Raw genomic sequence first — 24634 nt, forward strand, 5'->3', positions numbered from 1 at the left:
AACGTTCAGGGTCAGGTGTACGCGTGTATTCCTTCTGCTTTGGGTGCATTCAGCACCCTCGTGACCCGCGTGTCACCAGAAGCTTTGTCGGTGGAAGCAGCTTCCTCCTCTCCCTGGTCTCCCGATCGCCGCCACCCCCACCCAATACCCCCGGGGCCCCAGGAGCCGCCTTCACCCCGCCTGCCCCTTCCTCCTCCTCCTCCTCCTCCTCCGTCCTGGAGGGGAAGCCGGCCGGGGAGGAGGAGGAGGATGCTGGTGCTGATGGGCAGGGCGAGAGCGAGAGCGGTCCAGGGCCATGACGGGCGCCGGAGCCCCGGCGTTGCCAGGGGCAACCTTTGTGGCCGGCCGGCCGGCCGGCGGGCGCGCGAGTGGGCGGGCCCTCGGCAGAGGCTGGCGTCCCATTGGCCGGCGTGCCCGTGACGATACCGTCGCTCTCCCCGGAGGCCGGTAAAACGGCCGCCTCCTGCAGGGAGAAGCGCAGTTCTCCCGGGAGAAGAAAGAGCGGAGGGTCCGGACGAGGAAAGCACCGAATCCCCCATCAGTCAGAATCCGACATGGAGAGAAGCGGAGATGAAAGGTCAGAATGATCCCGGTTGCGCTATATGTGGTATTACTGAATACACATATATGCACGCACACACACATATATATTGCAATATATATAATATGTGGATTATGGAGTAAAACCGGGGAGATCGCGCCTGCACGTGGCTCTCCTTGGATCGGTTGCTTTGCAAAGGGTCAGGCGAGGTGGGGCGCGATGCCCCATCTTTTCAGCACCCTGCCCCCCCTCTGAAGCCAGAAATTTAATACTATGCCGCGTTTTCTACCTCGCATCTTTATGTCTAGGGCTTTTCATTTTTTCTCTCTCTCCCCCCTTCCCCCCAGGGTCCTAATCTCTTAGCGACGGCCCCGAAAGGTAGGGCGGTTTTAGTGTTATCCCCCCCCCCGTCCCATATTGTCGAAATAAGCTGAGGGGCTCGTTCAAGACGGGTAACGACGAAGCGGGGGGTGGGTGGGTCCCTGATCTGCCAGCCTCGTGTCTCCTAGCGGTCAACTGGAGGTTGCGTTGCATCCCCCTTTCTCCCTCCACTCCCCCCAATCCGCTTTGGGGGTCTTTCCAGATTTTTCCTTCCTTCCTCTCCTGGCATTTAGGGTTGTGGGTTCTTATGATGCCCCCACTGTCTGTGGTGGTGGGTGCAGGGGTGCCAACTTGAAGAAAATGTTGGGGTGGGGGTGGCAAGCAAGCCCCACCACATATAATCGATAACAAGACACAGCACACACAAACACCATTTTAAGGGCAGCAGTGCCCATCAATTTGGGGGTGGGTGGACCCCTCAAATATTTTATGGGGGGGGGCAAAGGGACCTTGGTCCCTAGGAGTTGGCAGGGTGGGGTGGGGGGGTCTTACGGAGAAGACCAAAGCACAGACTATGGTTATGGCATTTGGGACACCTGGATCCCAAGGATGTTGTGGCCTGAAGCTCTTGGGACAGAAGAGCTGAAGAGGAAGGGGATTGGGTCTTTTCTGTATACACGAGGGAGAGCCTGGAGGGGTAGGGTCCAGTTGGGGGTCTGGAATAGGGGATTGTACTGAGCAATGGGATGAAGTGGGAGCTGATAGTTTACATAGTGTTTTAATAGGAATGCTTAGGGAGATTTGCCCAGTTTTTCCTCACTTCAAAAAAAGTACTCCCTCTCTCTCACACATGTATTCACACACTTGCTTTCCTGTCTTTGCCCCACCCAGCCTACAAGCTTCTCGGGTAGGTCTCCTCTTCCCACTTCTGTTTTCACAACAACCCTGACAGGTAGGTTAGGCTGAGAGATAGTGACTGAGCTCAAGGTAACCCTTCCCACCTGTGAGCTTTGTGGCTGAGTGGGAGAATTTGAACCTGGCTGTCCCTGGTCCGCGTCCAATGCTTGAACCCCTAACCACAACCCTTTAAAGTAGGCTAGAATGATTTCCCTCTAGATTTCTGGTGAATGAGGGAAAGAAGGGCTGAGATAGCGCTCAGTTTACTTAATTCCGCTGATTTCAAGGCTCAGGAATGATTGAATGGCATCTTCGTACTTTACACTATTAATAACTAGAGGGAAGGGTGAGCAGGTCATGATCAAGAACACTAGTGCCTTTCTGAAGAGGAAAGGAAGTGGCTTTTTTACAGACACTGCATCTGGAAAGTCAGGTGTGGGTTTATGAAACGTCAGATCTAACTTGGGAAAGACCTGGACATAACACCACTTGAAGATGAAATACTTTACAGCCTAGTTTCCCTCATGACTCATGTTCCTCCAGCCACCTGCACTTCAAATGCTGTCTCATCTCACCCCCTGTGGTTTAGAAGCGTGGAGACTGCCTTTGCCCTTGTGGTTGTGGGGAAGCACTCTGCATGAGCTCTAAAGCACTGCTTCCCCCACATTCCCTGGCCGTCCCTGGTCCGCGTCCTGGGAAAGCCGGTTCTTATGACCAAAGCCCGGGTGAAGTTTGATTCAAATCAGATTCTGGTTGTCCCAACCTCTGGAAGACAAATTTAAGGGGTTATCTTGCAGTGGTGGCTGGGGGTGGGGGCAGAGGTTTAGAGAGAGAAGCAGGTGAGCTTTATGGGTTAGGAAGCAGGAAGGGAACATGACCTCCCTGCAAGCAACCTCTTGATTTCTCATTACTTCCATTTCTCTTACATCTCAGCTCATCTGTAAGTTCCTTATGCAGCCACACCAGTTTCCACTTTTTCTTTCAGAAGCAGAACGTCTGCACTGAATGGTTGTCAAGAACGACCATTTATTTTCTCTTTCATAAGTTCATTAGGAAAGTACACCAATCGCAAATTCAATATTAGGCAAGCCTGGTGGTTTCCATACTGTTTAACTTGGTTTACCCAAATGAAAGTAAAACAAATAGGCTAATTCAGATCACTCTCTAAGGCAGAGGTAGCCAACATGTGTCACAGACAAAAAAATAACCCATCATCACTGACCACTGACCATGCTGGAAGAGGCTGATAAAGGGTTGTAGTCCAAAACAGCTGGAGGGCACCACCTTGGCAACCCCTGCTGCAAGACATGAAAAAAAAATTGGGCGCAGACTTTGGCTACTGCCCTATGTACTGTGTATATGCTGCTTAGTATGGAAACATCTCATTGCATTTCTCATTTCTCATTTCATTACGATGAAATCCACTGAAATCTAGCAACAGCAACTTCTTTTTTGGGTAGGTGGGTGGTGTGACCAGGGGGGAGAAACAGCTGATTCAGAGACAGCTCCATTTCTTTGGTAGCAGAGCTGCTAAAGAGAGGGAGAGGATATATCTGGGTTGCAATATGGCAACTCAACTTCCAGCTGTTTTTTTGACCCAGGGATGAGGAAACAGGTTCTTCAAATGTTCCTGGGCTATAGATCTCATTGTCCATGGCCACTGACTGGGGCTGATTCTATGAATGTTTGACGGGCAGCCAACTGATCTAGATGAAGACCGCAGCGCTAAGAATGTAAGAACAGCTGTGGTGGGTTAAGTCAGTGGCCCAATCCAGTCCAGTTTCCTGTTCCCTCAGTGGCTTACCAGATGCCCCAGTGGGAAACCTGCAAGCAGGATCCCCTTCCCTCCCGCCATTGGTTTCAAAAGTATTAATGTCTCCAACTATGGAGGCAGAGCAAACCCATCATAGCTGAGTGGCCATCGATAGCCTTATGCATGCAGTTGTCTAATCCAGGGGTCAGCAGACTTTTTCAGCAGGGGGCCAGTCCGAGGTCCCTCAGACTTTGTGGGAGGCCAGACTATATTTTGAAGGGGGGGGAAATGAACAAATTCCTATGCCCCACAAATACAGAGATGCATTTTGAATAAAAGGACACATTCTACTCATGTAAAAACACGCTGATTCCCGGACTGTCCGCGGGCCAGATTTCGAAGGTGATTGGGCTGGATCCAGGCCCCCGGGCCTTAGTTTGCCTACCCATGGCTCTAATCCTCGGTCAAAGCCTTTCAAATTGGTGGCCATCAGTGCCATTTTTAGAAGTGAGTTTCGTAGTTTAAATGCGTGAAGAAGTAATTTACAGTGGTACCTTAGGTTAAGTACTTAATTTGTTCCGGAGGTCCGTTCTTAACCTGAAACTGTTCTTAACCTGAAGCACCACTTTAGGTAATGGGGCCTCCCGCTGCCTCCGCGCTGCCAGAGCACAATTTCTGTTCTCATCCTGAGGCAAAGTTCTTAACCTGAGGTACTATTTCTGGGTTAGTTGAGTCTGTAACCTGAAGCATATGTAACCAGAGGTACCACTGTATTTCATCTGTCCTGAATCTTCCAGCCTTCAGTGTCATTTGAAGTTCTGGCGTTATGAGAGAGGCAGGACACATTTTTTCCTTTCACTTTCTCCATACCATGTATAATTTTATAAACGTCATATCATCTTGCCTTTTGCTTGCATTTCCTCTAAACTAAGAAGCCCCCCAAGGCTGCAACCTTTTCCCCCAGGCAATTTCCCCCTAAGACATTTCCTTAGGAACCCAATGACCTGGGAATTGGTCCCCACTGAACTGACTGGAAATGAACTCCCCTACAGGCATGTATAGAATTGCGCCATGAGGAGAGGCACACTTTAGTCCCAGGGGGACAAGTACGTTGTCATTTGCATGGAACCAAAGTGTGACTAATATTGCCTGGATCCCGATACTAAAGTATGAAAACGTACAATTTGTGTAATTTAGTGTTGGGGCCAGAATTTAGCACAGAGGATGGATGCGACAGAAAGTTGTACGGTGTCAGTGTAAAATATTATCTGGATTGCACAAGCTGGCTTACTTAAGAGGAACTGACACAGTTCCCCTGAAATTAGTGGAGGAAGCTAGTCACGATTAAGAGTCCTGATTTGAAGGGATACTAAGTTCAACAATCTGTGCCAGAAACAAACCCAATAATCCATGGCTGAAGAGTCTTGCATGATCCGTAAGCTTGCAACATTTTAACAGCAACCATAAGATAAATAATAAATGTGAAGTTCTTCCATTGGAGAATAACATATTGCTGACTCAATAAGGACTGTTATTGTCCTACAAGGAAACAGATTATTAGACGCTCTGTCACCCTTTGGGGCAACAAGTTTAGTTTTCTTCTCTACCAGTCATTGTTAATAAATAAGGAGACCTCTTTTTTCTTTTGCACAACCTTCAATTCACTTCCAGAATGTCTTCAGTGAGTGAGGGTGGAGTGTTGGGTGAATGTACCGTTATTTATGGATTAACAGGTTTTCTACCCTGTTAGTCATAGTCGCTGAATAAGAAACCAGTTTTCTTTGGACTCTGCTTGGTAGGGCGAAGGTGATAGAAACTGCTGATCTAAGGGACTGGAAGGTGGGGTGTGAGTCCTTTCCAGGGGTGCTGTTTTGTAGAGTTTGTATTATTGTAAGCTTGATTAGGGATGGCACACATGGGACTAAATAGAGGGGTTCAGTAAAAGGAATTTGGCCTCAGTATCTGGATGCACCCTTTCCCCATAGCCTTTCCTGTGGTATATTCTTCAAAATGCCACTACCAGTTCTTACTTTTTGAGTGGTGATTCTTAAACATACAAGAAACAGCATAATGGAATTTATGATTATGCAGGAGGTCTGTGCAGTAGTCATTAAAGTGGAAACCTGTTTCGACAGCAGTAATTGTTGTTGTTGGTTGGCATCCGTCTGCAAGACAATGGAGGAGTGTGCCTTTGTGGGTGAAGTCAAATCAGTTGGAGAGTTGCAGTGCCTACAGCTGTAGAGACCAGTGCAGGAGAGACAAGTTTTGTTGCAGCTGGGGCAGATGAAAGCATCCGGTTGCGCTGCTACAGATATACCATGATGATCCTTCTTCCTGCGCTGCTCCCAGCAGTCATTTTTCCTCTGTGGATACATGATCTGACTGTCTGTCTCCAGGCCCTGTGGTTGTCTGCAAGGGATTCCCACACGGTGGGGTTGATATTTCCACCCTTCCCATCTGGTTTGCAGACATCTTTGTAACACACAGCTGATCTGCCTATTGGCCCCAGTGCCCGAAGCCAGCCCACCCATAAAGCACATATTTGGGGCACATCCTGCCATCTTCCATTCTGTGGACATGGCCAAGTCAGCGTAGTTGTCACTTGGATAGGAATATGAAACATGGGAATGTGAGCTTGGGGGAGAACAACTTAACACGGTGCATGTGGAGGGCGTTGAGGTGTTGCTCCTTGACAGTTTTATGTTACTTACAACTGACTTCCATAAAGCAGCATGCTCAGCACACAAGCCTTGTAGATCTCCATCTTGGAGGCTTGCCTGGTTGAACAGACTCCCGTTGCTCCTTGAATGAATGTTCACACCATCTTCAGTCGAGCTGAAGGCATATGAGGGCCTTGGGGAGAGGAATATGCCAAAGAGAGTTGGGGCAAGAACACAGTCCTGTTTCACAATGCTGCTGTTTATAGGGAAGGCGTCTAAGGATCATAAGTCATACTGAACGGTGCTGTGCTTGTCCTCTTGGAAGGACGCAATCATCTTGTGGACCTTCGGTGGGCATCCTATCTTGTGGAGCAGTATAAGGGTCCTTTTTGGCTGATGATATCAAATGCCTTTGTCAAGGTCCACAAAAGCGATGCACAAGTGGTGCCTCTGCCCCCGGGCATTTCTCCTGCAGCTGACGCAGTGAGAAAATCCTGCCAACTGTGGACCTCTGAGCTTTAAATCTTCATCATGACTCAGGTAGACTTTGCCAGGAGGTGACTGCAATCTGTTGAGAACTACGCAGGCACAGGCTTCCCCCACAGTATTCAGCAGGGAGATCCCGCGGTAGTTGTTACAGTCATTAAAGCGGAAACCTGTTTTGACAGCCGTTAATGCTGTGTAAACACAATGTGGGCAATGTATTGCTCATTATCTCTCTGGTGTTTCTCCAGCACAAATCAGGCAAGGTTATATATATATTCCAGATAATTTTGAAAGGCAGTAACATTGTCCCTGCAAATACTGTATAGAATTCTGAAATATGGCTCATTTACACATTTGAAGGCTTCTGAATATATTTGCTTCCTTCTCATGATAAATGCTACTTCTTGTTGTCATATGGGAGGGGCAAAGAATTATGCAGGTCATGGAAACACCACTCCCTTTTCCACAGAATCCTGCTCAGATCCCTGTCCACCTCCCCCTCCCAGCTTCTGAGATTTCACCTCTCTTGCCAATTAGTCTTGAGGACTAGAAACTTGCCGAGAGAGAGAGAGAGAGAGAGAAGAAATGAAAACAATTATTTTTCCAGCCTTCTCTACCTAGAATCAATTCCTTTGTTAGACAGGTTGCAGTTGGGAAATGGTGCGTGTACATTCAACCTTGAGTGTGCCACTTCCTTGTAGCTGTTGACTGACTAACCCATTGCTCTGATTGCAACCACGTTCATAGTAACCCTGTACGGTAGCAGTTTCTTACTGCACGCTCATTTTATGCATTGTAAAATTAGAGGCTGAAGATAACGATTGGCTCCATTGCATCTGATAAGAGCTGGAACTTGTGCCCATCAGTCTTTCCGGTGGATTGCGTCAGCTGCAGTCTTGCTTCCGCCTCACCTCCATCATTGCAGAGTCAATCACGTATGGTGTAGGAAGTTGCATGTGTGTAGCCCATAGGCCTGAAAAGCCGTATTGGTGGGTGGGTGTGACCTGCTAGGTGCAGTTCTGACTGGATTCAGCAAAACAGTTCTTGTGTTCTTATGATTCCCTGGGGTGCCCACTGTGGGCATAGGAACACTGTGTTTTCATTAGCAGGTGAAGGAGAACAGCATTCTCCCAACCTGAAGCCCTCCAGATGCTATTGAACAATACCTCCCATCACACCTGACAACTGGCCACGCCAACGGCTCTTTTGTTTGATCTAGCTCTTACGATCTTTACCAGTGGGACCTGCAACAAAATTCTGCAGTACATTCTTAACCCTCTTCAGGGTGCCATCCATTCCCTTCTCAGGATTCCATAAGCTGTAAGACACCCAAGTAGGCCACTTCAATCTTCCCTCCTCCCCAGTTCCTGTTTCCCAAATGACAAATCAATATTCTGTGGCTCAACCATGTTGTTCACTTCTGCATATCTTGGGCTTGCATGCTGATGCTACCTCCCTCTGGGTTCTCCATGACCTGGGTTTGCTATTGGAGGGAACAATGGCTATTATTTGCTCATAAACTGGGTCCTCCTGGCGTTCATATGTTCAAAGGCCTGGAAACGATGCCTTATGAGGAACGGCTAAGGGAGCTGGGCATGTTTAGCCTGGAGAAGAGGAGGTTAAGGGGTGATATGATAGCCATGTTCAAATATATAAAAGGATGTCACATAGAGGAGGGAGAAAGGTTGTTTTCTGCTGCTCCAGAGAAGCGGACACGGAGCAATGGTTCCAAACTACAAGAAAAAAGATTCCACCTAAACATTAGGAAGAACTTCCTGAGAGTGAGAGCTGTTCGACAGTGGAATTTGCTGCCAAGGAGTGTGGTGGAGTCTCCTTCTTTGGAGGTCTTTAAGCAGAGGCTTGACGACCATATGTCAGGAGTACTCTGATGGTGTTTCCTGCTTGGCAGGGGGTTGGACTCGATGGCCCTTGTGGTCTCTTCCAACTCTATGATTCTATGATTCTATGATCTCTTCTTTCTAAGAACAGGCTTGCTGGATTAGACCAAAGGTCCGTCCATGCTCAGCATTCTCTCACTGCCCTCCAGCTATCCAAAGCAGACAATGAGGGCAGCAGGAGTGGTGCTGACGCAGAGATACAGCGTGTAACGCCAGCCCCGTTGGAGCAGGAACAATACCCCACGTTCCTGCTCCTTCCTGCTCAACTTGAAACCGGAGCATGACGAATGTCCTGGGCAAGGGTGGCATTGCAGTTACAGTCATGGCGAAGGACTGCTTTGCTCCATTGAGCAAGCACGGGAAGCTTCCTGATCTGGGCATTCGCATCCTCTCTCTGCTGTGCAATGGCACAATTTCCTGCTGGGCTCTCTGGCTTCCCCCTCCCCTTTCAATTGCATCACAGGCAGGCGGCCAACGAGGAGCTTCCCTGGCTCACACACCCCTCCTGCGGAGAGGCCAATCAGAAGCCAGAGATACTGCCGCAGCCCCTTTCCTCTCCCTCCCTTCCAAGGCAAAATGATGATGCAAAGGCACTGAGTCCTGATGTGAAGACATAACTTCCTGCAATTTTTTTTTGTTCTCTGACCCCACATTTCCCTCCCCTTTCTGATGCCCTCAGTCTGAACCCACTGCCTCCTCTTTCTTTCCAGTGCTCTCGAGGCTTGTTCTGTAACCAGCCAGGCAAGCATATTCACATACCACCCCCCATTCCGTAGAGACAGCCCCTGTGTTTTATTACCTGCCCGCAGTGAAATGCTCTCTTCCTTCTGCCTTGCAATGTCAACAAACTGAGCTACACGGGCCATTGATCTGACTCTTGCTATGGTTCTGTGCCTTTGTGGCAAGATTTCGGGAATGCCTTTTTGGGGAAAATGTTCCCAGCGTGCTAGCTTCTTTTCCGCTGCTTCACCAGAAATCTATTGGTCCCCCCCTTCCTCCAATGAGGTTGGGGGGCCTTATGTGGCTCTCCCTCCTCTATTTTAACCTCACAACAACCCTGTAAAGTAGGCTACATTGAGAAAGAAAGAAAGAAAGAAAGAAAGAAAGAAAGAAAGAAAGAGTGCTTGAGCGGCCCTTGACAGCTTTCCTCTCAGGTAATCCAGCCCTCTGGTTGAACAAGAGCCCTGCTCTAACACAGCCTTCCTTTCTGCCATTGTAATTGGCAGTACACACAGGATCTCCTTTGTGCTCTTCCATCCAGGTACTGACCAGACCTGCTTAGCTTCAGCGAGATGAGATGGTGTCGTATGTTTATAGAGCATGTGCTGAGAATCAGACATAAAATGTTCCTGACTGGATTTGCAGCTGATTGGTAAGGTGCAGAGCCTGTTTGGTTTGCTGTTGCCCTTGCCCCCAAAGTCCAGGAACAGGCTGATGTAAACAAGCACGTGAAGGAGAGCTTTATGTATTGTGTAAGGGACAAAGGGATATTGACTGTTGCTGTGGATGTGTGGGGTGAGGTCAGGTGTTTCCAGCATGTTTCAGTGGGTCCACCTGACTTGTTCACTGCGTGACCAGGAATGCACATTTGTGTGCTTTCGTTTGGTTGTGTACTTTGAGATCTAACGGACCCCGGGATTTTCTGGGGAGCCCTTTAGGCTCTCTGGAGTAGTTTGGATTCATTCTGGCCACGCAGCACGTCACCCGCTTCTGATTCCCTTCCAAAGAGAAGGCAATGACCCTGCAGTATGGAGCAGGGTGTCCGGGCTTCAAGTTTGTGCGCAAAAGGGGCGGATCAGTCACGGCCAGCAGCCAGCTTCTGTCAGTCATTAATCTGGAAAGACACTGGGGAGGGAAGTTGAGTGATGAGCAGGTCTCTGTGTTGAACGAGCCCTGAGGTCAATGGGGAATCAGCTACGCCTAAGGGTGGATGCAGAAGTCCCTGGAGAAAAAGGCAGGACTCCCATCGCCCCCTAGATCTCCCCTTCAGTGCTGGCCAAGGCATTAACTAACATACCTTAACTAGGGTTGACATTTAAAAAACCTTCTGGTCCATTTGGACACCAGCTCCTGCTTTTGTTCATCTCTTCCCCTTGGTGGTGCCTGAAGCAGGTTAGGACCATAGGAAGCTGCCTTCAAAACACTGGTCCATCTTGCACTGTCTACATACAGACTGGCAAGGGCTCTGCTGAGTTTCAGACTTAAGGACTTTCCTATCCCTGCTTGGAGATGCTGGGGATCGAACCTGTGACCTTATGCATGTGGAGCAGATGCTCTACCACTGAGCCACCACTCTTTCCCTTTCTACAGCCCTTTAAAAAAAAGGAAAAAAAAAAAAAGCCCATCGCCACATCCCATGGCAGTGAATATCCCTCTGCTGCATGCTGCTGCTCTGCAAGGCTAGCCCTGTTCTCTCCCCGCAAGAGTCGCTCTGCTAATCGGAGACACTTTGCACATGCTCAGAAACCCAAGGAAATGTATGATTTGGAAAGCTGGCTGCCAAGTACAGTAAATCCCTCCCCACCCCCAGCTTACTTATTCAAGCAAGAAGGACGGCCAGTTCCTCCCTCTACCCTCAAGCAGGGCACCTGTGTTTCTGGCAGGTGTTTAGCAGGTGAAGCTTTTTTTGGTTTGACTGTGCCATTTCCCATTATTTAGCTGAAACCCTGCCAGAAAATAAAACAAATTGGCAGTCCTATGAGGAAGGCAATAAACCAGACTTAGAAACTGTCACGGCCAGATCAAGCATGTATCCTTCTTCCTTTTTCTGTGTTTGCTTTAATCTGCCTTTATCCTCAAGGCTGCCCTATATTACCCTGATCTCATTACACGGCTGTGATGATTGGACATGGCTATTCAGCGAGAGCCTGCTATCCTTCTGCACACCTCACTGCAGCAAGGTGGCTGACAGCGGGCCATTCATTTCTGCAAAAGGATGGGAAAATTATTCCCTTGCCTAAAATGTTGGAGAAATTCTCCCAGTCAGTGTTCTGTAGACGGTAATGAACTAGAAGGAGCAAGAGTCTAGACTCAGTGTAACACAACTTCCTTCCTATGTTCCCAAGCAACACAAAGCAGACAAAGATTTTTCCTCTCCTGAGACACCTCTGCCTCAGATGTGTTGCAGCCTCATCATTTGTCAACAACTTTTTTAAAAAAAATCTGCCTGAGCTCTTCTGCCTTTCACAGTGTGGCAGATCCTAAGCAGGTAATAATACTTAGCTCCCTGCCCTGAAATATGTCCAGTGCTGATTTCTCTGCAGATCAAACTGCCCTGAAAGGTATAAGTACAGTACAATTTTTCTTGTTCTCCCCCCACTGGCCAGTTTGTAAGCCGACATGACAAGGAAGATGGCGCCAACACACACACACACACACACACACACACACACACGATATTTACAGGTTCCTGGCACAAGTCTCTCTCTCTCTCCCCCCCCCCCCCCGCCCAATACTCTGTGTTGTGTCAGCTGTTTAAACGGGTGGGAAAATGCTCTGCCCTTAGCAGGGGGAAGACGTCAGTAGCAAGACGTGATGAGCACAACTTTGCCCCTGCTACACCCTGGCCCGCCGGATTTCCTTTTGCAAAAGCCTAGCGCTGCTCCTGTACGTGACGTATCGTGAAAACATTGCAGACATCCTTTTCGAGAACTGTTTATGACTGTGTTAGGGACAGACATGAGAGCGGTGGGGAAAACGTAACCCACGGTTGGCAATCACTTCCTGTTGCACTCCTCCTTCCCCAGGTTTCTACATGAAAGCTGTGCTGCAAATCACTTTTCCGTTTCTGATTGCCGAGAAGGGCTTGTCATTGTTGTTGTTTTTGTTACTGTACGAACCTATGAGTCAGCTGAGTTGAAGGTGCTGGACTCTTCCTTCGCTGGAGGTTTTTGGGTGGCTGCCCACCAGGGATTCTCTAGCTGTGATTCCTCCACAGCAGTGGGTTGGACTTGGATGAAACCCTTTGGGTGTCCCTGACAATGGTTCTACGTGACTTTCTGCAAGTAGAGTCCATTCAGATTGGGCTCCTTTCATGCAACTCCACCAGCCGACTCCAGAGGAGAAGAAAAGGGAGCCCATCTAAGTAATACAGGGGAATCAGCTGGAAGAATAGCATACCCTTCAAGGGTCCTGGTTTTCCCAGGACATTCCTGGAACTGCAGAAGCTGTTCCCTGAAAGGTTAAAAAGAGTTGGGGATGGGGGCACTTGCTATAAATAAAGGGTCTAGCTCTGCCCCTCTCATCAGGTGTCACCTGCAGTCTAAGGCCACACTGTACATTTAAAACTCTATCCTACCACTTTAACAGTCATAGCTCCCCCTCAAAGGATCATGGGAACTGTATTTCGTTAAGGGTGCTGGGAACTGGAGCTCTGTGAGGGGTTAAACTACAGCTCCCAAGATTCTTTGGGGGAAGCCGTGACTGTTAAAATGCTATAAATGTGGTTGAAATATATGGTGCGACCTAAAATGGTTTGGCCCATCCTCAATAGTCTTATTTTCCTGCGTGTGTGTGGATTAGAGTTCATTTCTGCTTATTTTGGTGCTAAATGTCACCGTATGAGGCAGGTGTTCCTGCGTTGCTTGGCTTTCTAAGTGGGACAATAAGGCCGGCCTGTAATTTAAACCCCGTTTGAATACATCGAAATGGATATGTGTGTACAGAGCAACTTAGATGGCCCCTAAATCCCATGTGGCTTTGCAGGGACATGCGAGAAGATCTGTTTGTGACCACAGACGGAGCATCATCGTGGCATCCTGGGACACATTGTTCATATTAAATTATAAAGAAAGGGGGAAATATCTCTGACCCACACTTAGTCATTGTCCCTTCACCACACACTCAGTGTGCCTTCCAGGAGCCCCTGCCACGGATGTTCTGTTGGGTTGCCAATTTTTCTGTCTGGTTTCTGTGCCTTTAATAGTAACGAGAAGGAACACGCCAGGGAGGAGAGTTCTCCTGAGAAATCTGCCTGGGAATGTGGCCCTGTCTCTGACCTTGCCTGATGAAATCTTCTTTGGAGAACTCCCGTCTGTTTTGGGGTTGTGTCCCAGCCTGAACCTGCTTCTTGCTCGAGATGCTTCGGGAATGCTGAGGATTCCAGGTTTTGGACTAGGCAGGCAGGATTCCATGGTTTAGCTGTCGAACTTTCTTCCCAAAGAACTCTGGGAATTGTCTCTCTCTGAGAAGAACAAGGGATTTTCTAACAGCTCTCAGCACCCTTTGCAAACTACATTTCCCAGGATTATTTTGGTGGGATCCATGACTATGCAAAGTGGTGTGACGCTACTTTAATGTGTAGTGCAGATGGGGCCCCAAATAATTTTAAAAACCAAATAAATTATCATTACAGTTCATCAGGCCTCAAGTACAGCCATGTGTTCATTTCAGGTTTTTCTTTGCTGAGTGTCATTGAAAAGTTTTGGCTGCAACTGACTGTGGTTTGGGTGAGAATATCATTCGCTGTGAAAAAGGAATAGGAATATATATATAGCAGGTAATAAGAGGCAACAAAATAAAAGATTTTGAGTCTGTTTAGCCATTAGAGGAGTGGTGCTCTTTAGGTATCTGCAGAAGGGGGGCTTACAACCTGAGACCTGACACAAAAAGGAAAGGGTTGGGGAGGAAAAAGGAAAAAAACAAAACTCCAGGCACGGTTACTTAATGACCAGCATTCTTGCAATGACCACCCAGAGCAGAGAGACTTTGAGGAGAAGAGAAGAGGAGACAAAGATTGCTGGTCCTTTTAGGAGAAGTGATACAGATGCAGACTTTGGTTTTTCAAATTTCAGAGGCGCCCTGTGCAAGGATCTCTCTTGCCTGTGGGATTCTCCTCCTGCACCCTTAGGAGGATGGCTGCCTGTGCAGTAAGATGCCCCTCACCTGCCTTTTGGGTACATCATAGGATGGTGTGAAGGAAAAGTTTAGCTACCCTCACATAAAAACGGTAAATGCACAGGTGGAAGAAAGAAGCAGAGTCTTTCCAAGATCTGCACTGGGGCTAATGTGTGCCTTTAAAAACAAACAAAACAAAATTGGTTCATAAATGAGCAGCACCATTGTGTGCGTAGATGATGACGCAGTTAGTCTTTGGCAGGAGCCCCATGGAAGTCTGCCTCTTCAGAGAAAGGATATTTTGCCATCCCTTAGGCTTCCCACTTTATTGGGCATCCGCGGAGGGCAAAAGATTTATACAAGATCTCGGGAGAAGCCAGAGGATAGCCATGGAAGGCAGCTTGCCATCCTGCGAAGTGTTTCTGCACAAATAGTGTATTAACCCGCTGAGCAGAGACAGAAAAACATATTACTGTATAAAAGGCGTAACAGCGTCCTCGGGCAAGTCTGGCGCTGGGAGTTGTTAAGAGAAACCTTTTTGTTTGCTTAGTCCTTTCATATGATGCTCAAAGAATCAGTCACTTTGTCTCTCTCTCTTTCTCTTTCTGCGCTGTTGTTCCCTGTTAGCTCAGTAAAGTTTTGGGGGGTGAACCCCTAAAACGACAACAAGATGGCATCCTAAGGGTTGGGGATACAGATCCCCCAAGCCAAGAGGGATCCCAAAAGAGGGTTGAAGCTTACGGTGAAAAGTGAGCGGGGCACCTGTCCTTTTTAGTTTGATAAGTGGTATGTATTGTATTGATTGATTGACTGATTGATTTATTGCATTTTCTGGCCCAAGGATCTTATTCCCCCCCCCCCTTGGCATCTCTCCCTGGAGACACCATTCTTCTGAAGCAGCTGTGTGTGTTCTTGCTGCGTCTTTGTCCTAAGGCTCGGCGGGTGGCGCTGAGAAGTCCTGCCAGCGCCAAAAAGGCATTTAAATAGGTTTAAGCAAGCAGATTAGGAGGTGACGTCAAGGAGCAAGGCACGTGGATTTTCCCTTGTCTTTGAACCCAGGCTCCCTGGTCCTTTGATACAGCTCTTAGGTCCCTTGTAGGTTTCAAGAGGGCCTTTCCTCATTTTTGGTTCTGTTTAAGTGGCTTCCTGGCCCAGCTGCTGCCAGGGGTGGAGGTAGAAACCCAGGTCTCTTCCCTTGGCCTTAGGTTCAGGTTGCCAGGATTGGGCCCAGAGAGAATCCTAGTATGTTTCCAGTGTTGTGGAGAAGGGAGTAAGGGGGCACAGACCTTTTCTATCACCACAGGTGATTTCCATCCTGTATGCCCACAGAAAGGCATGGAAGTTCCCTTTTTTCTTATGCAGATGTTCAGGATCCCTAGAAGGAAAAATCAGTATTTCGGAACTGTGGTCCTGAAATCTTACGCCATAATTAAAATGGTTAGTCTGTAAGGTGCCACAAGCCTTTTTTTTCCCCTGCAAAAGGCTGTAACTGTTCTGAAGAGAGTGCCCAAAATGTTGTTTGTGTGGCTGGGACAGATTTGAACCTGTGGCCCTCCAGAAATGGTTAGACTCCAGCTTCCATCAACTCCAGCTAGCTTGACCATCGGGCAGGGAGGGCCACAGGTTCTCTGCTGAGAATTGGGGTGTCACAAGCACGCAGCCCCACTTCCCCCTGGGAAACGTCAGCCAATGCAGCCAAAATGTTCCCCTGGAGGTTAAAATTCAGGGAAGGTTTATCTTCGGAGAGTTCTGTTTGCAGGTTGTCGCCTGCAATGGAAAGCTACAAAGGAAATTGCAACCTGGCCGGTTCGCCAACTGGAATTTTTTCAAAGCTATTGTGGCGCAGCTTAATTTGCAGGAATGGCCTGAGGGGAAGGGCGTTGGCGTCGGCAGAGGAAGATGTGATTTGCGTGGAGTTTCATTGGCATACAGTATTTGGAAGAGGCTGGCACTGCCAGCTGAAATGGAACTCCCTTTAGATTATGGTATGGCAGCCCAAGATCTGCATTTGGAACAGAGGAAGGAACTGTACATTCTCCAAAAAGTGGGGACTATTTGCTAGGTATTGCCAAGGGCGCCACCAAATTCGCCAAATTCACAATAGGAACATGAGGAACGATAGAAGCACTGGGCATTCTTGAGAGTTTGGTTTTTTTAAAAATGGAGTTTGGGAGGACAGTCGCAGAAAACTTTATGAAAAGGATATCTGAAAGCAAAAGGTAAACTTGCAAGTAAATTGATCAACAGCGTTTTTCATTTTTGAAAGCCAAGGTGGCCTGGTGGCTGGAACTGGGAGCCATGGTGTCTCAAATTCAAATTGCACACCAATACGAGAGCTGGAACAATGTAGTGGTTACGACTTTTGAATGAGGAGGGCTGGGGAGACCCGAGTTGATATTTTCTCAGCATAGCCTACCTCATAGGGCTGTTGTGCAGTATGTGTGTGATCTATCTATCTATCTGGCCAGTTGTGTCATTCTGTCCTCCTCTGACGAAGGATGGGATGTAAACATAGTATGTCAATCCATAAAAAAAATTTGGTCTGCAGCCCTGCCCAACTTGATGCCCTCCAGGTGTTTTGTATGTGGTGATAAATATTGCTCTACCTGACAGGGCTATTGGAAGGATCCCTAGAGTTGTATAGGCGAGGTGCCTCAAGCATGCAGTATGCAAATGGATTATGAATTAATGCAAATGCTGATTAATAATTAACAATTAGAAATGGTTTGTTTTGTGTTTCTCCCATGGAAAAGGAATAGTTTTGAAGGGGGCACCAGTTAATTTATTTTACTTCACTTTATCTCTTTCCCCCAGTGCCGGCTTTACGTATAAACTAAACAAGCTATAACTTAGGGCCCCACTCTCTTGGGGCCCCCAAAAAAAATTAAAGGAAAAAAACCTGGATGTACATTTCCAAAATATAAGGTAAAAAACAAATAAAATAAAACCTACATACAGCAGCAGTGTTTTGTGTTGTGTAGGCTCATATTTTGTTATGTGCAAATGGCTTAAGATACCTATTAGGTCCATAAATTACCTTATAGCATATATTCAACACAAAAAACAGCGATAATTTGTTGTTGACAAAGGACAGCTGGACATATAAAGGGCCCCATTACCTTCAGTAGCTTAGGGCCTCATGAAACCTAAATCTGGCCCTGCTCCCAGGGAAGCAGGGATGCTGGGCTGGACATCCTTTCCCTCCTGACCCATTCCACCTTATCCTCACAACAACCCTGCAAAGGTAGGGCAGACTGAGAGTTAGTGACTGGCCCAAGGTGACCCGGTAAGCTGCATGGCTGATGTTTGTACTTAACAAAGCTTCAGGATTAATCTGTTTCTCACTTTTTGTGTGTGTTTGGTTGCTGCCCCCTAGTGGCATGAAGTCTGCCCTGCAAGCCCCAGCCTGGCCAACCATGTGAATATGTGCATCTCTTTTTCTCAGGTACACGTATGAAGACTGCAAGCGGACGGCCGACTGGCTGCTGTCCCACACCAAGCTCCGGCCCAGGGTCGCCATCATCTGCGGCTCGGGCCTCGGAGGGCTGGCTGACCTCCTGAAGGATCAAGTAGCCTTTGAGTATGGCAAAATTCCCAACTTCCCTGAGAGCACAGGTAAAAAACCCATGGAACGGGTGATGGAGGAACCAGGGATGGGGTTGGATAAACTGTATGGCAGCCACTAGGGGGAGGGCTAGTAAGCAGCAGCTGGGAGGCACTACTGTACAGCCCAGTGGCCAATAGGGGGCAGCAGCGAGTCCTTTAACACTTTGCTTGCCTCATTCCAGTTGTCGGCCATGCCGGAAGGTTGGTGTTTGGGAGCCTCAGTGGAACTCCAAGTGTGGTGATGCAAGGCCGCTTCCACATGTACGAAGGGTACCCACTCTGGAAGGTGAGTCGTTCCACAGAGCTGCAAACCTTTTGAAACTCGAGAGGTGTCCAGCTGATTACAATTTCAGGAGCGGGATGGTCAATAGTAACTGACAATGATAAAGAAGATAGTGTCTCTGAGCCTATGCAAAGGTCCTCTGCGTCTTTACTGGCCCAACACATCTGGGATGATGGGTGAAGACGGTTCCACAAAATTTAGCCTCATCAATTTTCATGGTTCCTTGTGCATGTGCAGAGTGCAAGGGGACCTGAGAGCTGAAGGGGAAGAGTTTTGGCTTAGGACTGGGCGTAAGGTCCGATTTCAAATCCCCACTCAGCTGGGTGACTTTGAGCCAGTGATGGCCTCATCCTAGCCCGCCTTGCAGGGCTGTTGTGTGAGAATTGCATTGAACGCAGGAGGGCTGGCACTGCCTGCCAGCGTCTTCCCCTGACATCACAGTATTTCGCTTGAGGAACTCAGCGGAGAGGAGGATGCGGATGAAGCTATAATTTGTGTGTGTGTGTATTAATGCTTTATTAGAATTTCATTTATAAAAAGAAAGAATGATAAATAAAAGCGTGAATGAAAATAGAAATAAAATACTCAATACCATTTCCATACATTAGTATACAGATATGTATAATTATCCTAGTACAAATATATTTATATATTCTGTGTAAAGTTGTTCCAAATATCACATTTATCCAAAGAAAGTCTGTGTCTATATGCAGACTGTACATAAGTTGCTAGAATTTGTTGGTCCCCACCCTTCACTGACTCCGGCTCCACCTACTATATGGGCCCCAATGGGCACCAGCCATGGTTGGTCCCAAAGCGCCCTTCTACCTCTCCTGAGTGCTGCTTCTGTCCCTCCCTCCCAGGTGACCTTCCCGGTCCGGATCTTCCGTCTGCTTGGTGTTGAGACCCTCATTGTCACCAACGCGGCTGGGGGGCTCAACCCCGAATACAAAGTGGGGGACATTATGGTGATCCGCGACCACATCAACATGCCAGGCTTTGCTGGGCAGAACCCCCTGGTGGGGCCTAATGACGACAGGTAAGGCATGGCTCTCGTCCTTCCTCCATGAGATGCAACAGGTTGGCCTCAGTTAGACTCTAGAGCAGTGTTTTCGGACTACAATTCCCATCATTCCTGACACTGGTCTTGCTAGCTAGGGATGATGGTAGTTGTATTCCAAAAACAGCTGGAGACCAAAGGTTGAGAAACATTGCTCTAGAGGCTCCCTTTTCCTTTATTATGGTGGTTGTGGAGAACTTGAGAGCCGCCCAATGCTGCTGGACTCCAACTCCCAGCAGCCTCCAGTCAGCATGGCCCATGGCCAGGGATCATGGGAGCTGAAGTCCAGCAATATCTGGAGCCTTGCAGGTTGCCCACCCTTGCCTTCATAGGAACATAGGGGTGGTGGTCCTCCAAGTCCATCTGTTTGAGCTTCCCTTCCGGAGGATGGGCTTTTAACTCACCCAGCGCTGATCCCACTCACAAGTCAGGCTGTTTGGGAGGCAGCATAGCCCAATGGGTAGAGCTTATGCTTTGCATGCAAGAGTTTCAAGGCTCAGTCCCCAGCTGCTGTGCACAGTGGTTGGCCGCTGTGACAACAAGATGGTGGACTAGATGGGCCATTGGCTTGATCCAGCAGGCTCTAGTTATTTTTTTAATGTTCCTTCTCCTCCCTCTCCTCGTCCACAGGTTTGGGGTACGTTTCCCGGCCATGTCGGATGCCTACAATGAAGACTTGAGGAAACTGGCCCACACGGTCGCGTCGGAGATGGGCTGCTCCGGGTCGGTGCGCGAGGGAGTCTATTGCGCCTTGGGGGGTCCCAACTACGAGACCATCGCTGAATGCCGCTTCCTTCAGCGCCTGGGCGCTGACGCCGTGGGTCAGTTGGGGGCAGAGTGAAGGGGGCTTGGGGGGGGAGAGAGGTACGTTGTGCCATTTTGAAAGGAGGCATTCTTTGCCACCCCATGCTCTTGGCTGCCTCTAACATGGGGTAAAGGTAAAGGGACCCCGGACCACTAGGTCCAGTCGTGGCCGACTCTGGGGTTGCGGCGCTCATCTCGCTTTATTGGCCGAGGGAGCCGGCGTACAGCTTCCGGGTCATGTAGCCAGCATGACTAAGCTGCTTCTGGCAAACCAGAGCAGCGCACGGAAACACCGTTTACCTTCCTGCCGGAGCGGTACCTATTTATCTACTTGCACTTTGACGTGCTTTCAAACTGCTAGGTGGGCAGGAGCAAGGACTGAGCAATGGGAGCTCACCCCGTCATGGGGATTCGAACCACCGACCTTCTGATCGGCAAGTCCTAGGCTCTGTGGTTTAACTATACTTGTGTTTGCCATGGGCAACCATTTCTGTGACCCCCTTACCCACGAAACAGACAACAATTAAGCAGGTGCAGTTTTACTTAGAGCTGCAGCAAATGGTGTGGGAAAGCCCTCTCTAGGGCAGGGTTGTGCAGAGCGCAAGTTGGGGTGCCCTGGCATGACCTAATGCACACACATATTTAACCCCCCCCGGTGTTGTTGGACTACAGTTCCCATCATCCCTGACCAACCTGCCAGGGGGCTGATGCGAGCTGGAATCCAATAACATCAGGAGGGCCACTGGGTGCCCGCCTCTGATGCAAGACCCCTGAGTTTTATCGCTCCAACTCAAGGGTGGGGAACTTCAGGCCTGGGAGCTGTACGAGGCCCTCAGGCCTCTCAATGTGGCCCTCAGAACTCTGCCCAGATGCAATTGCGGCCCTCTGGCTGAATTTTTTTTCCCGCCCCTGCTCTAACTTCTCAACCCCCCACTTTATTTTCCCCTCAGGCATGAGCACTGTCCCCGAGGTGATTGTTGCCCGCCATTCCGGCATGCGCGTCTTCGGTTTCTCCCTCATCACGAACAAGGCCGTCCTCGACTATGAGAGCAAGGAGAAGGCCAACCACGCCGAAGTGCTGGAGGCCAGCCGCCAGAGCGCCCGCACCCTCGAGAAACTGGTCTCCCTGATGGTGCAGCGCATCGAGCGCAACAACAACTTGGCCTAGTGGCGCACTTTGCGCCGGCCCCCTGCCGATCTCTCGCCAGCAACATCTTGCCAAGTGGGAGACCACACCCCGCTTGCCGTCTTGTGACGGCGGATCGTGCGCGGACCAGGCGAGGAGAGCATGGCGACTGTCCCGTCCTCCCTGCCCCCCGAAATATTCTTCCTTTGTCGAATCCTGCTGCTGAGTCCTCTACTGTCCAGACGGTAGTTGGAAACGTCGTTCTGCTGCAGTACCTTGACCGTCTCAGGCCGCCCAAGGGCTGCGCCTCTGTTTGTGTTTCTGATCTCTAGCCTCTGAGACGGTGCCGGTCCATCTTTGTGTGTTTGAGTGTGAGTCTTTCTCTCGTCTCTCCCCTCGTATTTCAGGATTTTGTGTACAGCTCTTAGGTTTCCCTCCTCGTAATCCCTGCCAGGGTTGCCAGTTCCGGTCGTCTTTGATCTTACGGGCCTCTTACTAATTTACCTCTTTCATGGCACTTCGCTTTTTAAAGGTTGAACTACAGAGAGCAGGCTTCTGAAACCCTGAAAGCTTCCGTTTCAAAATGGCCGCTCTCTTGTCAGCAGGTTCCTTAGGTAGAACCCAGCTAATACTGTGCTGCTCGCTTGATCGTGAAGGCCAGGATTTCAGTCCCTTGGATGTCTGGATGCTCACTTTTCCTTGAGGCGTCCTTTATAGGATTTCTGGTTGAACTCGATGGGCCTTTGGCCTGACCCTGCAGGCTCTTAAGTTTGCTAGGAAATGGCTTCTTTGTCCCCCTCAGAGATCAGTACTTCCCCTCAGATCAAGCAATGGCCATTTCTCCTTCCAGGATATGTGTGTGTTTGTGTGTGTGTCTTCATTTAGTCCCCTTGTTCGTCTGTTTGAAGACTCTTTGCCTCTCCATAACTGTTGCTTCTTCTCGACTTCCTCTAGAAGGGCTTCATGGATGGAGATGGTAAGGAACTTTTGTTCACTCGGAACACATTAAGGGGCAACCAGTCTTCCTTTGCCCCCAACATATCAGCCCCAAAGGTGGCTAACGTTCGGACTCTAAATATCCAATGAATTACTCAGAACCTGGGTTCATTTGCACACAATAAACCACCAAGGCCTCAATCTCACAAATAGCAGCAGATTGTGGGGTAGCAAGCTTGTGTTTGGATCAGCTTCAAACAGCAGGTGCGCTGCTGACACGACAGAATGCCCCATCCATGCGTAAACAATCCCTGCACGTGGAAAGCTAGCTCATCATGGAGCTAGCTGGCCTAGAATCCTGACCTGCTAGTTTTCTATATGCAACAATATTTTTTATTAGTTTGCACAGAGGAGCATTCAGCGACAGAAACCTGAAACAGCTTTGCCACCTCTACCCCTTCGTGACAAATTACTCCCAAGGTCCTGCTGTCTCTGTGCCCATCTCCAGCCTTTTTTAAACGAAAATATTATTAAGTGAATGAAGTTGGTTTTATGTTGCCACCCCTATAGGAACCAAAGGAGCAACATTGTATGCGCTTCTCTGTCAACTCCTTTTTTTTGGCCTCCAAAACCCAACAAACATTCCCATCTGGATTTCCACTGAAAGTGACCAGTGGTAGTGTGGGAATGGATGATCGATTTCCTGCTATGACCCATGGGATTGACCCATGGATATTCCCCCCCCCCCCACCACCAAAAAAAATCATTCTGCGGTGGAGAACATGGTTGGACCATTGCAAGCCTGCTGCAAGCGATGGCGTTCTGAAGCCAGTCTCCGAATGCTGGACATCTTGGCCTTTGAGACACACCAGCTTCTAATCTAGAGGGTGACAATGTGACACACACACACACACACACACACACACACATAGACGTGTTCTTTTGGTGCTGGGATCAAGGATCCTCCTGGTCGGTGGCAGCCTCCATGCTGAGGAATCCGAGTACTTGTGAATGTATACTGTAGCCCCGTAGTAAGTCTGAATTTGGCTGCATTCAGAGCTTTGCTTGTGCCTTGCCACACAGATTTGCAGCAGCTTGGTGTTAGTGAAGGCGATCCCTTTATCTCTCCTTTTGCGTTCCAGGCTGGATTGCTCCTTGTTATTCACATCTCAGTGACACCAGAGCAGTTTTTAAATTGGAGCAGATGACTTGACGGCCTCGTGGAGCGGCTTGTGAGGGGTGTGTGTGAGTGAGTGAGCGAACAAACAAAGGCTTAGTGCTAACTCCACAGAGGCCAGAATAAATCACTTACTCTCTTGACCCCTGGCAAGACTTGCCCAGGGCCCTTTTGGCAATAGCTTTGCTGTCTTGGCGCAGTAGTGAACACCCCAGCTGCTGTTTCTGGTTTGAGAGAGAGTTGTTCCCGTAGCAGGCGTAAATTGCTTTCCTGTGTTGCTTGCACCAGCCTGGTGTACTCCAGATGTTTTGGACTACAACTCCCATCATCCCTGGCCAGCACAGGCTGATGGGATTTGTAGTTGGCAAAAAGTAAATTTGCATACATGGTGTGGGGAATCTGTCGGCCTCCAGATGCTCTTGGACTACAACTCCCATCATCCCTGACCATTTGAACTAGGACTGGGTGGGGAGGAGCTGGAGTCTGACAACATCTGGAGAGCCATAGGTTCCCATATGCCTGTTTTTGGTGAACTTTACCCGACACCACAGAATTTTCGCAGCATGGAACCTTTCATCCAGTTTGGATGACTTGTCGGGCCTCATTTTGTCCTGTCCATTATTTCCAGTGGGTCTACTCTGAGTAGGACTAACGCCAGATCCCAACCCTCCCATCTCACGTCAAATTCCTGTTTTAAGGCCCGGATGAAAAGTTGCCCACAGCTCTCGGTCCTGCAGAGCAGAAGCTGGCACAGATGAGCTTTTGATATCTTACATCTCTGCATGTGGGCTGCTTTGAAAGTTGGTTTTACTGGCCCTGTGTTAATCTGGGAGCTGTCCAATCCCAGATGGGCTTGATTTCCACATAAAGCGATACATGAACTCAGGTACAGCTGCTGTCCTGCTTTGCTGACTGCACTCAATACTTCCTCCCTGGTTTCTGCTTGAAAGGCCTCTTCCTTGTCTCTCTATTTTTAATTATTTTATTAGCAATATCAGTCCACGGACCAGGAAACTCCCCCCCCTAAACCCTGTAGATGCTTGATGAGGCAAAGAGGAACTCTGGTATGAAGGACACAATGATTTATATCCGTTCAGTGGCTCTGAAGGATTGGAAATGATATATAAATATATCTATATATTTTTGTAGAGCATTCTGCACTTTCTTTGTTTTATTTAAATGAATGAATGGGCCTCCCTGTTTTAATTATTAAAATGACGTGAGTAAATAATAAAAGCTGGAATGAACAGA

At 48.6% G+C, this 24634-nt stretch overlaps 1 protein-coding gene across 1 annotated transcript; it reads left to right on the forward strand.

Moving 5' to 3' along the window:
• The first annotated feature begins 432 nt into the window (after positions 1 to 432).
• Positions 433 to 24634, forward strand: PNP (purine nucleoside phosphorylase). The gene is made up of 6 exons (XM_081835293.1): positions 433 to 577; positions 17837 to 18006; positions 18180 to 18283; positions 19144 to 19319; positions 19971 to 20161; positions 21095 to 24634. The coding sequence occupies exons 1-6, from the start codon at positions 555 to 557 to the stop codon at positions 21310 to 21312; spliced, it is 882 nt and encodes a 293-aa protein (XP_081691419.1). The 5' UTR covers positions 433 to 554; the 3' UTR covers positions 21313 to 24634.

Source organism: Podarcis erhardii (genome assembly GCF_964252035.2).
Source record: "Podarcis erhardii genome assembly, chromosome: 13".
NCBI lineage: Eukaryota > Metazoa > Chordata > Lepidosauria > Squamata > Lacertidae > Podarcis > Podarcis erhardii.

What these genes read in the sequence shown, in the direction of transcription:
- PNP (XM_081835293.1), top strand. Translation starts at nt 555, where the DNA reads ATGGAGAGAAGCGGAGATGAAAG. An exon ending in GAGAGAAGCGGAGATGAAAG is followed by an intron (nt 578 to 17,836) that starts GTCAGAATGATC and finishes TCTTTTTCTCAG; the next exon opens with GTACACGTATGAAGACTGCA. An exon ending in CCTGGGCGCTGACGCCGTGG is followed by an intron (nt 20,162 to 21,094) that starts GTCAGTTGGGGG and finishes TTTTCCCCTCAG; the next exon opens with GCATGAGCACTGTCCCCGAG.